This window comes from Mustela nivalis (genome assembly GCF_964662115.1).
Source record: "Mustela nivalis genome assembly, chromosome: 12".
NCBI classification, from domain to species: domain Eukaryota; kingdom Metazoa; phylum Chordata; class Mammalia; order Carnivora; family Mustelidae; genus Mustela; species Mustela nivalis.
Genome location: NC_139031.1, coordinates 2910443 through 2923189, shown reverse-complemented (window position 1 = coordinate 2923189; position 12747 = coordinate 2910443). Strand labels below are relative to the sequence as shown.

General features: G+C 54.8%; 1 protein-coding gene across 13 annotated transcripts in view; it reads right to left on the bottom strand.

The window, feature by feature from the left end:
* The window catches only part of PAXIP1 (PAX interacting protein 1), a 47439-nt gene that overhangs the window by 3811 nt on the left and 30881 nt on the right, over positions 1 to 12747 (bottom strand). For all 13 annotated transcript variants that reach the window (XM_082692908.1, XM_082692913.1, XM_082692920.1 and 10 more), the window contains 8 exons: positions 11436 to 11531; positions 10182 to 10319; positions 9419 to 9540; positions 8820 to 9004; positions 7674 to 7717; positions 5738 to 5805; positions 4274 to 4376; positions 3252 to 3420 (listed from right to left, as the gene is read on the bottom strand). In XM_082692908.1, coding sequence (XP_082549034.1) covers positions 3252 to 3420; positions 4274 to 4376; positions 5738 to 5805; positions 7674 to 7717; positions 8820 to 9004; positions 9419 to 9540; positions 10182 to 10319; positions 11436 to 11531 — 925 coding nt within the window. The remainder of the gene's footprint in view (positions 1 to 3251; positions 3421 to 4273; positions 4377 to 5737; positions 5806 to 7673; positions 7718 to 8819; positions 9005 to 9418; positions 9541 to 10181; positions 10320 to 11435; positions 11532 to 12747) is intronic.

Below are 12747 nucleotides of genomic sequence, written 5' to 3'. Positions count from 1 at the left end.
AGCGTAACGTGAGCCTAGAACCTCCTTGTGCCAAAAGCCAGCCGGAGTGGCTCTCACTGGACATCAAAGACAGCACGGTAACAGCCCACGGAATAAAATTTAAGAAGGTGTCCACACCAGGAAACAACAAATCAAATGAACAGAAATACTGGCACCGTTTCAACGTACTTCTCCGCAAATGACATACCGCACTGAGAAGGCCCGCAGATGGCACCTGCTCCCGGGATCACAGGGACCCAGGAGTCACACAGCAGAACAGCACAAGCCCCAGCAGGAGTGCTGCAAGGACCGGCACCAAGTGGGGAGGCCCGGCCCTCAATCGGGGGGAAGCAGCTGGTGTCCCCGACAGAGGGACATTCTATCAAACAACCAACCGAAGCGACAAAGGACACGGAGGAGACACGGTGACCATGTGCATGGTTTCGACCTGGACCCACTGGATTTGAGGGACACCGCAGGGACAGCCAAGCAGAGCTGAGTGAGTGGCCATGGACTGGACTCAGGGCTATACTGTGGCCATGGGGCACGATGGCCCTCTCTGTGGGGGACACAGGTCACGGTACTGGGGATGACGGAGCAGCACTCTGGCGGCGTGCCCTTCCATGGGTCAGGAGAAACCAGCAATTTATACTATACTTGCAGCTGTTTGGTAGCTTAGTGATTGTTTCAAATTAGTAAGATTTTTAAAAATCAAAACCAACTATATTATTTTTCTTAAATAAAAAACCAACTATGTATAAACCATGTTTATAAAGTATGTTTATAAAATGTTATAAGATGGGTAAAACAAAGAAATGACTCTGAAAGCAAAACTTCAGACCCTACTACAAACCACCCAAGTAAGGTCAATATTCTTCTTGAGAAATTGAGAAAATAATCCCAAAGTGTCAACTTTTGGCAAAACAAAATATTAAATGTTTATTGAAAATCAATGATTTGGGGCACCTGGGTGGCTCAGTGGGTTAAAGCCTCTGCCTTGGGCTCAGGTCATGATCCCAGGGTCCTGTGCCTGCATCGGGCTCCTTACTCAGCGGGGAGCCTGCTTCTCCCCCCGCTCATGCTCTGTCTCTCCCTCTCTTGCACGCACACTCTCTCAAAGAAATAAAATCGTTAAGTAAATAAGTGATTTGCATATACCAACAAACTGATCCTAAAGCTGCTACGGAGGACAAATGGCCAGAGAGGCCGACTCAGCACAGAAGGACAAGAACAAAGCAGAAGGCCACCTTCTAAGCTCAGCTCGACGTTCGCAGAGTCAATACCGCATAGCACTGGCAAAGAATCGATCAGGAAACCCCAGAAACAGGCCCACATCAACAATATAAACTGGTCTTTAAGAAAGGAAAAGGCAATACGACTGAACAAAGACCAGTTTTTCAACACCTGGATGTTCACATGCAAAAAACAAACCTAGGAATCCAGACACAGACTCTACCCCCTTCACAAAAATTAAAATGGGTCACAGACCTAAGTATAAAACTATAAAACTCCTGGAACACAGGAGAAAATCTAGATGACTGAGTTTGTCAGTAACTTCAGGTACAACACCGAGGGCATGATCTACGGAAGGAATAACGGATCAGCTGGACTCCATTAGAATCAAAAATTTGTGTTCTGGAACAATAATGTCAACAGAATGAGAAGACAAGCCACAGACGGAGAGCAAACAGCTGGAAAGACACAACTGACGCAGGACTGCTGTCCAAAATATACAAAGAACACCTGAGACTCAACAATAAGAAAACAACTCAATTTAAAAAACGGGCAAAAACTCTGGATAAACGTGGCACCAGAGAAGATACAGAAATGGCAGATGTGTGCATGAAAAATGCTCCACGTCTAAGTCCTCACCGCACCGCAAACTGCCACAGAACGAGGTGACCGCTACACAACACCTAAAATGGCAGAAACCCCAAACAGCGACACCACCAAATGCAAGCAAGGATGCGGAGCGACGGGAAGGTCCTTCATCTCGGGCAGGAACGCAGACGGGGGCAGCTAACGTGGAAGATGTCTGGTGGTCTCTTACCAGACTAACCACACTCTTGCCACGTGATCCAGCAGTCACACCCCTCGGTACAGACTCTAAGTCACAGCCCCACGAAAGCTATACGAGAATGACGGCGGCGGCTGTGTTCATAATTGACAAAACTCCCGTCGGCGAACAGATCAACTGTGGTCCACGCTCAGTGCCACAAACAAACAAGCTACAAAGCCGTGAAGGGACGGGGGGACACGGAGATGCATCTCGCGGAGCGCAAGAGCCACTGAGAAACGGCGCGGACGGCAGGCTCCAGCGACAGGACTCCGAGAAGGCAATGACCGTGACCAGCAAACACTCTTCCATCCTGATACTCGGGCGCCGGACGGGAGATGTACGAATATTTATTACTAATACATAGTAAGTGTTTACAAGCAACTGAACCCCTTCGACCCCTCAGAGGTCAACAGTTAACGCCAAACAAGTGAAAGTCAGTCGGCCAAAACTTCGTGAAATGTGGACTGCTGTGAACTTTACAAACGGATAAAAGTCTTAGCGCCACTGCACTTGGGGCTTAAAGACCGAAACAAGAAACTAAACAGATGGTGGTGATGCTTGTCACGGGGCCAAGCTCCCTTCTCCTGCTCCAGCGGACAGGTAAGGGGTGAGGATGTGGTTGCAGCGGCTGGGGAGGTTCACACAGAGGACAATGCCGCTGACGCTAACGAAGGCGCAAATGAACTGCGGCCATAAAGCTTCATGGAGGAATGGTCTAGAGCTCATACTTGCTCTCTGCGTAGCAAGTTCTAAAAACACTTGGATAAGCTAAGAGACAAACCTCTCCCTGACAGCCCAGAAGGAATTCACTCCTGGGGCTCTGAACAACAGGAGGCCGGCGAGGGGAGGCAGACCCCATCCCTCCGACGGAACCGGCCATCAAACCCGGGCCGGGACCACCACAGACACCGCTGCCTGCGGGGACTGCCTTCTACTGCCAGTTTCCAAACAAAATACATGGGTCAGCACCCAGCAAAGGGTGGCAGGGAGCTTAGCTTCCCTAGCACTGCCTGAATGACCGAACCTCCTACTTTGTAGCATGACAACAGCAGCCACGGACTCGCTGGAACGTGGAAGAAATTCATGAATTTAGTGGTGAGTCGTCCGGAGTAAAATAGTGAGCTGGTGTCTGCAGGGACGAAAGCAGACAAACACCAGGGAAAAGAAGGTCTGTCCGGAGCAGGAAACGCGAGGACGCGACAGCAGCACGTACCGATGAACTTCTGACACTTGAAGCACTCCTCCAGCCACTCCGGGGTCACGATGTGCCGCACCACGGAGATGGCCGTCAGGAACTTGACCGTGCGCGTCACTTTGCTGGCGATGAGGTGCGTGCACTTCTGCGCCGACTCGGCGACCTCGCCCCCCAGGATGTAGAGCTTCTGAAGGGAGGAGCACAGGCAGCGGTGAGTGCGGCCTCCACCGCCCCGGGACAGCGCGGCGCGGACGGCACCCACGGCTGTCGTCACGGCCACAGATGCCACCTCCCTACCAATCGAGTCCCCGAGCACCAGGCAGCGCATCTCAGACCCGCAGGTGACACGGGCGTGCATGAAGCACGGTCACCTACAGTCTCTGCTTTCAAAGAACCCCAGCAGAGACGTGACTGAGGAGATGCGAGCACGTGGAAAACACTCGATCGTGAACACAAAAAATTAAATTGTACTGAACCTAGAATCCCATCTGTAAGTTTCTTTCCCTTAAAAACAATGAGAAGGAATCCAACAGGACAGTCACGAACTTTTCACTGCACCCCATCCCCATGGCCCAGCAACAGGAAGCTGCTGCTCCAGGACGTGTGTTTGAGGTCGTGTCCCCACTTCCTAGCCAAGGACATGATTCCCTGAGCCTCCCCCAGGTGGCCTGCAGCTTCAGTGGGAGACACTGAGGCACTAAGCTGAGCCTTTCTAGGACAATGGCCTTTAAGCAGGCTTGCTCTTGTTTCTGCGGCTATAAAAATGGGTCTCGGTCTAATCCCCAGAGTCCTACTAAGAAAGCAATTGTCTACGTAGAAAAGCAAATGTAGAAAGCACAGAACGAGGTGAAAAACCCTCAACAATTTAATGACTACCTATTACTATAAAAACTACTACAACTACTTTGTAAGTATATGTTATTAAGACTATTAGGATATTCCTGACTCAGTGTTATTTTAATTAACTGCTACCTTAAAACAAATATATACAGAAAGGCACAGGGCTAAGTATCCTTACAGAAAGCAGAATATAATTTTACCTTAATATACTGTTGAACCTGGACAGGCTCAAATCCAGTGAAAAGCACAAAAGGGGTCAATTCTGGTGTTAACTTTTTGGTGGGAGGCGGTATATCTTCGATTCTGTAAAATGAATACAGAAAACACAAAGCTGACTTTGTTCACTTGAAACTACTAAAACCCCTTGTCTGCTAAAGATCATTTCTATTTTACCAACTGCGGGGAGCTTTAAGTATGTGGGGATTTGTCCATCCGGGAGAGTGCGAGGCGCCTGTCCTGTCTGTCCCCATCTTCCTTGGTCTCCCCAAAACACTGCACGGTGCCTCCAAGGAAAGTAACCCACTGACCCCCCCCACCCGCCGTGACAAATGTTCTCAACTCCTGTCTCGATGGTTCTGCCGAAGACCTGTTCTGGGTGTGCGTCAGCCACTGAGGGGGCGTCCCGGGAGCTGCAGCCCCTCACAGGACCTCCGCCCTGTCTTACATATATCAGAGGCTCAAAACAAGCTACTGGACTTAAGCACACCTTTTAAATTAAATCACTGAGTCTTTTACTTATCCTTAAAATTTTGGAGTTCCTTTTTTACCCTACATTTGAGACCGTCTACATGAAATAGTTTTTAAGGTTCATTTAGGGGCATTAATATGACCATTTAATAAATGATCATAGGGGCACTGGTAACTCCATTGGTTAAGTACCCAATTCTTGATCTCAGGGCCATGAGATCGAGCCCTGAGCTGGGCTCGGCACCGGGCAAGGAGTCTGCTTGAGATCCTCTCTCCCCCCGTCGGCACCCACGGCCCCATCACTGCTCATGCTCTCGCCCTAATAGATATGGTCAATCAGGACGCTAGTGAATCCTTCCGTGACACACACTGTGATGTGGGGGTGGAACGGGCAGGATGCAGAGCAGGGGAGAGACTAGGGGAAGCTGGCAACCACAGGGCACAGCCCAAGCAGGTCAACTGTGGTTTGCACGTCCAGCTGGGAAATAGGGCTTTGGAAGACGCCGGATGAAGTAGCAAGCTCCCGGCTCATCCTGTGTCTGCTGTGCCTGACGCACCCAGTGACAGCCGGGACACCACTGCTGCCCAGAGCCGGCCGAGCGGGTCTTTAGCACGGGAGCCCCGAGCCCCGCACACGTTCTCCCAGGGAGGGTTCAACCCCAGCCTGGCGCGCACGGCCAGCCCAGCCCGCCCTGCCGGGCTCCCAGTGCGCTCTGCCACAGCAGCTATGTCCCCCGAGCTTCTGATAAGGTTTTGTATAAAAAAAAAAAAAAATACAAAAAAAAAATACAGCTTTTTTTTTTTTTTTAAATTAAAAAAAATACATGCCTTTCACTTTTATGTTGAGCAACGAGACAGAAACAAACCACAACAAAGGTGCGAGGCAATAAGCAAATCTCATTTACTGTGAAAACACCCTGAACCCGGCTCCCCAGACGCGCTGAGGGCTGAGCACGGCAGGCGCAGGGCGGCTATACCTGGCTCTCTTGGAGGAAGGCTGGGCCGTCACGTCACTCGCTTTCGGCTTGGGAGGCAGCCGCACGCCCTGCAAGCAAAGGGTCACGTGCTTAGCTCACGGGCCTGTGACCAGGCACCCCGGGCGATCCAAGCAGGGAAGAGCCAGCGCGCTCCTGCGACGGCCCCGCGCCACATTGCGGCGACACCAGCACCTGCCCGGGACCCCGGCAAGAGCCGCTGCCAGCAGCAGGCTCCAGACACTGCTGTGCGGCTCGGCGCCCGCCTTCCAGGCCCCCCAAACCCTCAGGCCCTCGGGGCAGCCCCATCCCCCCACCCCTGCTGCTGCACCGCGCAGGCCGTCCTCCAGCTTCAACACCGCGTGGCGGTTTTCACTTCACACGTGTGGCCCCGTGTCCCAGGGTGGACTATGGGGAACACGGTCACCGCGGTCACAGCCCCTCGAAGCCGATGGCCCCTCAAGCAGGGCTGCCGGCTACGCGCGTTGTAGGACGGTCACGGGGCGGCCCACAGCGCTTCCCGCAGCAGAGCGCGTTCCCGCAGCTACTTCCAGAGACGTGCCGTGGTTTACAGCCCGGAACCCCTCCTGATCACTTTCTAACCACTGCTGCCGGGTGTAGACGGCCCCTGCACAAGTCAGCGTGCGCGCAGGCGACGCCAGGGACCCCTGCACCCCGTCAGACTTAGGGCTGGGCTCACGGCACCCCAACAAGCGCAGCCCTCGGCTCTCAGCAGGCGGCAGGCGCTGGCAAGTGTCCCCGGCGCCACGGACCAGCAGCAGCAAGAAACACGCAGGGGACGCAAGCGGGGTGACCAGGCTGCTGTGACCGCCTGCACGGAGCCACAGGAAGGTGGTGTCTGTGGTGCGGGGCCTGGACGGGTCTTCCCTGAGGACCAGGTTCCCAGCTTCATCCTCAAGGCCACCATGACCCTCTCATCCAAATGGATCCGGAGAGTATCTGTTCTTGCTCAGGTGTCAGAGCTGGTCAGGTTTCAGTAAAACCACAACTGTGAGTTTAAGCGAAAGGAACCACCCCACGTGACCACGTCATCACATCATCAGGATGAAGGAAACTTTGGACAGTTGTCAGTGGCTTCTAACGACGTTAGACGTGGAAGCGGCACCGCAGATCGTCAGGAAGGAGGGCACAGGCTGAGGCGTTCTCGTAATCCTGAGAAGAGCACGCTCCTCGGCGGCTCGTGGGACACCAACCCTCCCTCTAAAGCTCCACGTGACCTGCAAGTCCATCAGCGAAAAAACCCAGCAGAGTGCACGCAGTGGCATGCACCTAACCTTGAACCTTTAACTCCCATGGCCCCCACCAAGGAAACCACGGCTGTCCTCGCGGCGGCAGCGCGCCAGCAGTGACAGGGACCAGGGACCAGGTTCTACAGCGTGGCATTACTTAGACGTGCCGCGGAAACATAGCCCAAAACACCATTCGTGTCCCACCATCACGTCTGACCGACGGCCCCACCCGGAGGGCAGTCCAGCTTGCCTCCTGGCTGTCACCCGCATTCCAACTTGAGCCAAGGACAGAATCAGACACCTCCCCCGACACGGCCAGGCGTCCCCTCCTGTCTCCTCTGCGGCCCAGAGCGCGTCGGAGCTGCCGGTGCTGCCGTCAGGGCTCCCGGCCCATGCATGAGATGGAAACAAGATGTATGTTTGTCCTACTTCCTTCTCGCTCTTTCCAGCAGCCACACGGCTCGTGGAAGCCAACAGTGCTCTTCCACGTGGCAGTACCAAGGATGGAAACCACCACCAGGTAAGGGAGGAAAGGACCCAGGACTAAATGTTTTATGACAGGTGGGGAGAAACAACCTTCATTTGTTACGTGGACTAATTACTCAAAGAGTTTTTAACTGACAAACACAAATCCTGCACGTTTATAAGACTGTGACAGCCTAAGCGACTTGGCCAAAGCCTGAACGTACCATTAGCAGCTCGGCCGACACTTTCAACGGGACTCTCCAAGCATCTAGAGAGAAAGAGAAGTTACTTTACAACAACACTGCTTACGTGGAAAGCCTGTTTGTGAAAACCTTTTCTGGGGCTGGTAACTTTAGACATGTAGGTGACTTTCAATTTTATCAAGGACACAAAACAGAACTTCGCTTGTGCTAACTTTCTCTTCCAGGACGAAGGCAGGCGGGGACAGTGCTCGGGGGTGAACATGCCGTGCCTTCTCTGGGTGAGGAGCACGAGGGAGAACAGTGACAGCCCAGCAACAGGTGTGCAGAGTGAAGCTATCCCACAGCCCACTGTGGCGGCCGGGCGTGGGAACCAGCGCCACGTGGCCATGGCGTCAGGGAGCCAGCGTGAAGGACCACAGCACGTCCCCCACACATCGGCTGGGTTGAACACTTCAGGGAAGGACGAGGAATCTTTATGATGCTTTCATTTCAGAATGGAAGGAAGACAGGTATGTCTGTCCCTAAGAGAGATCGTGGCTTAAACCGAGGACCTCTCTCGTGATTAAAGGCATCCGGACCTCACGCCGAATGAACTCGACAAGCGAGCACAGTAAAGCAGAGTCTGAATGACCGTCTGCTCGAACCGATGTCCTACAGCACACGCAGCACAGCTGCTGGTCGGTAGGTGGGCAACAAGAGGTCGGTGCCACCCAGGAGCAGCTGCAGCTGGCCCACACCTGCCCTCGCTGCCCACGCCGCCCTCGCCGCCCACGCTGCCCACACCTGCCCTCGCCGCCCTTGCCATGGCAGGTCAGCCAAGGCCCGACAAGGGCAAGAGGCAGGAGACAGGTGCTCGTCCACCACTGAGGCAGAGAAGCCTGGGCGTGGGTCACGGGGAGGGGGTGCTTCAGAGACGCAGTCACTGGCTGCAGACGAGACGGCAGTGCCCTGGGAGCTCCTCCGTCTGTGAGCGGCTACCAGGACGGCGACTGAGAACGCGGAACGAGTGAGGCCTCCCTGCGGGGTGGCCGAAGGGAGTATGGGCAGGAGACCAGGAGTGACAGGGAATGAACACGACGGGAAGGCTAAGGGCACGGTTATGCCTCCGGTAAATGCAAGGCGGCGGGAGCCCTGTAACCCTTCATGCGCCGGTGAAACCCCACTTACCCAGAAGATTGAAAACCAAGTGCGGAGTCGGGGCGAAGGGCTCCTGCAGATTGAATGCCGTGTAGCGGCCGTAGTGGACCTGCCTCAGCGCCTCGAAGTTCCCCAGGAGGATGTCGCCGAGCCACTGGGCGTTCACACACGGTATCCTCCACTCCTTGGCTTTTTCATACTTCAAACCGGTGGGTCTTTTTTTTTGGGGGGGGGGAACACATTTTATTAAGTGTTAGATTTGCCTACTGTTCAAAAAAAACGTTTATTTTCAACACAGTACCTTAGAAACATCGGGGGCATCTCAGCAGAGTCACCAGTAACCCCCGGCGGGTGATTCCAGGACACGTCCCGGCTCACGCTGGGTCACCGGGTTTTCTGCTAGTTTACTAAGTTCATCTTATTCCCAGCACCTAACTTAATCCTAATCTTGTCGATTCCTCTAATTTCGTTCCCTTTTATAGGTACTCCTGCCGCTATCAAACAGATCACTGCCGTTCTTCCAACCGACTTGGGTTCTCAAACACCCACCAGGGAACCAGAAGGACCTGGAGCCCCGCCCTGCACCGGGGTCCCCTACAGGAGCCCCAAGCCCCCGGGGCCACGCTTACTCCTTGCAGATGAGCACCGTGTTGCCGCGGCACAGGTAGCCCGTGTACTTGGCGCCCGCCAGGTAAGCCATCAGCTTCAGGTCGTCTCTGTCACTGTCGACAAATCCAGTCACAGAAATAATCTAAGCACAAAGAGAGCAAATAAGGCCGAGACACAGGGACAGGGCGACCCGTGAACACCTGCTCCTTTACCCACGGGTGTTTCCACGCGTCACCCGCGTCCCTGCACACATGCAGGAACGCCCCTCCTGTGAATGTCCAAACCAGCCTCTTGTCCACGGTCCACCGGTGACATGCGGCGCCACGGGGGAGGTGGGGGGAGGGCAGCGAACACGAGAGGAAACACGGGGAAACCTTGCTTGCGTGAGCAGGACGCCGTCCGGATCATTTGAACAAAGCTCTCTCACTAAGCACATAAACATGAACTGGCCAGTTCCTCGTTCTCACTAAACCCCAGCCTGGAGGTTACGTGAGTGACAGACCCCCACAAGTCCAGATAAGTCCTGCCAGCGGGGCCGCTCCCGGCAGACGAGGCCTGGTTTACTTGAGGGTTTTAAGTAGCGGCAGAAGCTGGAGAGACCCAGTGAAGTTCTGCTCCATGCAGGGGACTCTGATGGCTTTAAGGGACCCGGACAATGAGACAGTGGCACCGCAGGGCCCTTTCAAGCTGGGCCGGAGGTAGCACGCCAGGACAGGGACTCAGAGGCCCACGTGGGAGACGGGTAGGCAGGGCAGGATCACGACGCCAAGGGATGTCCCTTACGTGCTGAGAGCAGGGCTTTCCGCCCGGGGGGAAGGCCACAGGGAAGTGGAGGGCGCGGTGAGGCGGCACCAGCTTCTTCTTCTTTAGGACCATGTTCAGCCAGTGCGCCGTGACACACCTCTTCCTCTCCCTGATCGCCTGCCAAACAAGATCACAGGTTTGCCGGGCTGGCGTGTGTGCAGCTGTGGCAGAGGCACAAAGCGGCCAGGCTGTGTAACCGCAGCAGGGAAGGCCTGTGGGGACTGCAGAGCACTGAGAACTGGCTTTACCAAAGGGACAAATGACAGAGGCAGGCGGATTCTCACGCAACTAACAATGGGACCACCTACATACAAGCAGCCGGCAACGGGGGACAAAAGCAACACATTTTATAACAACCTTAAAAATAACTTTGATGATGAGTAGGGTTTGTGATCATCAACATGAAAATTTCCCTTAAGAACACCGAGGGCCCCAAAGAGAACAAGTTTCTTCTGAAAAAATATAACCGCCCACTAAAATTAACCACAGAGTAGAGAAACTAACCCTCACAAGCACTTCTACGTTTTCAGGTGGAAAGTGTTTAAGAGGAGCTTCTGGGCATTCATGACATGCCTAACGACCGCGGTCTGCCTACCAACAACAACACTGTTAGAAGAGAAGAGCCTTGGGGCGCCTGGGTGGCTCAGTGGATTAAGCCGCTGCCTTGGGCTCAGGTCATGATCTCGGTGTCCCGGGATCGAGCCCCGCATCGGGCTCTTTGCTCAGCGGGAGCCTGCTTCTCTCTCTCTCTCTGCCTGACTCTCTGCCTACTTGTGATTTCTCTCTCTGTCAAATAAATAAATAAAATCTTAAAAAAAAAAAAAAAAAGAAGAGAAGAGACTTGGGGGAACAGTCGAGGTGACACCCGGAGAAAGCCTGTGCCCCACGGGGCCTTGGAGCCGCCCCTCCAGCCTGCATACGTACACAGCCCCACAACAGCGGGAAAGCCTGCTTCCGCCCCCGGGCGGTCAGTGCTGCTCTGGACCGAGTACAAGGTCAGTGTCCTGTCCCTGACACCACCTGGGCTCACCTTCACTCTCTCCACGCTCAAAGACCTAGAGGCCAGCAGTCCACGAACATATTTATCCCGGCACAGATTGATGAAAATTACTAAAAACGTATTCCCTTTCAGAAGTAGACAAAAGTCCTTTCCAAAGACACTAGTCTCTAGAATCCTTGGATGGTCCTTGAAAAGGGACAGACCTCGCTGCAATCAGAGCCGAGGCCACTCACCTGCGCGTACATCCCGCTGACCTGACTCTCGCACAGCAGGTGTGTGCACCGGCTGGAGAACGTGGGGTCCACGGCGCCACCATGCGTCTGGATTATCTAGACACACACAAGACCCAAAGTTGCGATCAACTTCACGTCCTCAGGAAAACCGAGGAGAACGGACTTTCAGGTTAGACTGCTCTCAAAACAGTCCACGACAGGTTTTCACAGCCTACTTCGCCGAAGGGGGTGCGCTGGGGGTCAGCTGTGCTTACGGGTGCTTCCGTACAGCACCGCGACGTGAAAATGAGCGCCAGCACTCTCTGAATCTGAATCCCCAGATGGAGATGAGCGAGAAACGGAGCGCCTCTTCCTGAAGCAGGGCCCTCCCCGCCTGGCACCACCACGTGTCAGAGCCGCTGATGGTGCGGGGCAGAGGGCGAGCCCGTGCAGGATGCGGACCACAGCCCTGGAGGCCAACAGGACCGCCCCAGGACCCCCCCAGGTGTGACAATGAAAACCTGCTTCAGACATGACCAAACAGCCCGTGATTAAAAGCCATTACTCATTTCTTTAAAGGGAAACAAAAAAAGCAGCGAGAAAGCAGTGGATACCAAAATCTGTTAACTCAGACCTGAGTGGGGGCGCGGGACTGCTCTGTGCCACACAGGCATTAGACGGCATTAGACGGCGGGCCGGGGGGGGTCAGAGTCCAAACAACTGCACCGGAGAGACTGTCGCTGTCCGTTGAAAAAGACGTGCCCCGCAAAACAATTCTGCTTCACCTCCTTGTTAAGCTTCGCTATTCTAGCCCTTTGCGCACACTGGTGAGGCCTGCTGGAAACAGCCACCTCCCCTGCCACTGCCTCTGGTGCACCTGCTGTGTACCCCCACCTCCAAAGGACAGGACAGAGTCCTGGCCACCCCTCCCCCCATTTGGCCACATCACCGTCCGCGCTGGAGTCCGCCTCCGGTCCGTGTCCACTGCTGCACGTGCCTCCCCGGGCCGGTCCAGAACTGCCCGCCTGCGTCCCTCTTCCCGTCCTGTACACCTTTCCCTCTGGCTCCCAAGCGCTTCAGAGAACACCACGGCAGCTAGAACCAGGCCCGCACAGCCCCAATGTGCTTCCCCTTGGACGAGAGCCCCATCCCCTCCGTGGGTACAGGCCAGCCCCACGGGATACGGATGACCATGGGCAGGGCTTCCTCCCTGCTGGGCCGCAGCTCACACGCCCTGGGGGCAAGCCAGGAGGCTCTCGCCCACCAACCGCACCGCCCACAGGGAGCCCGAACCCTGTGCCCCATCCTGCAGCACTGCCGCCTGGTGTCCCAC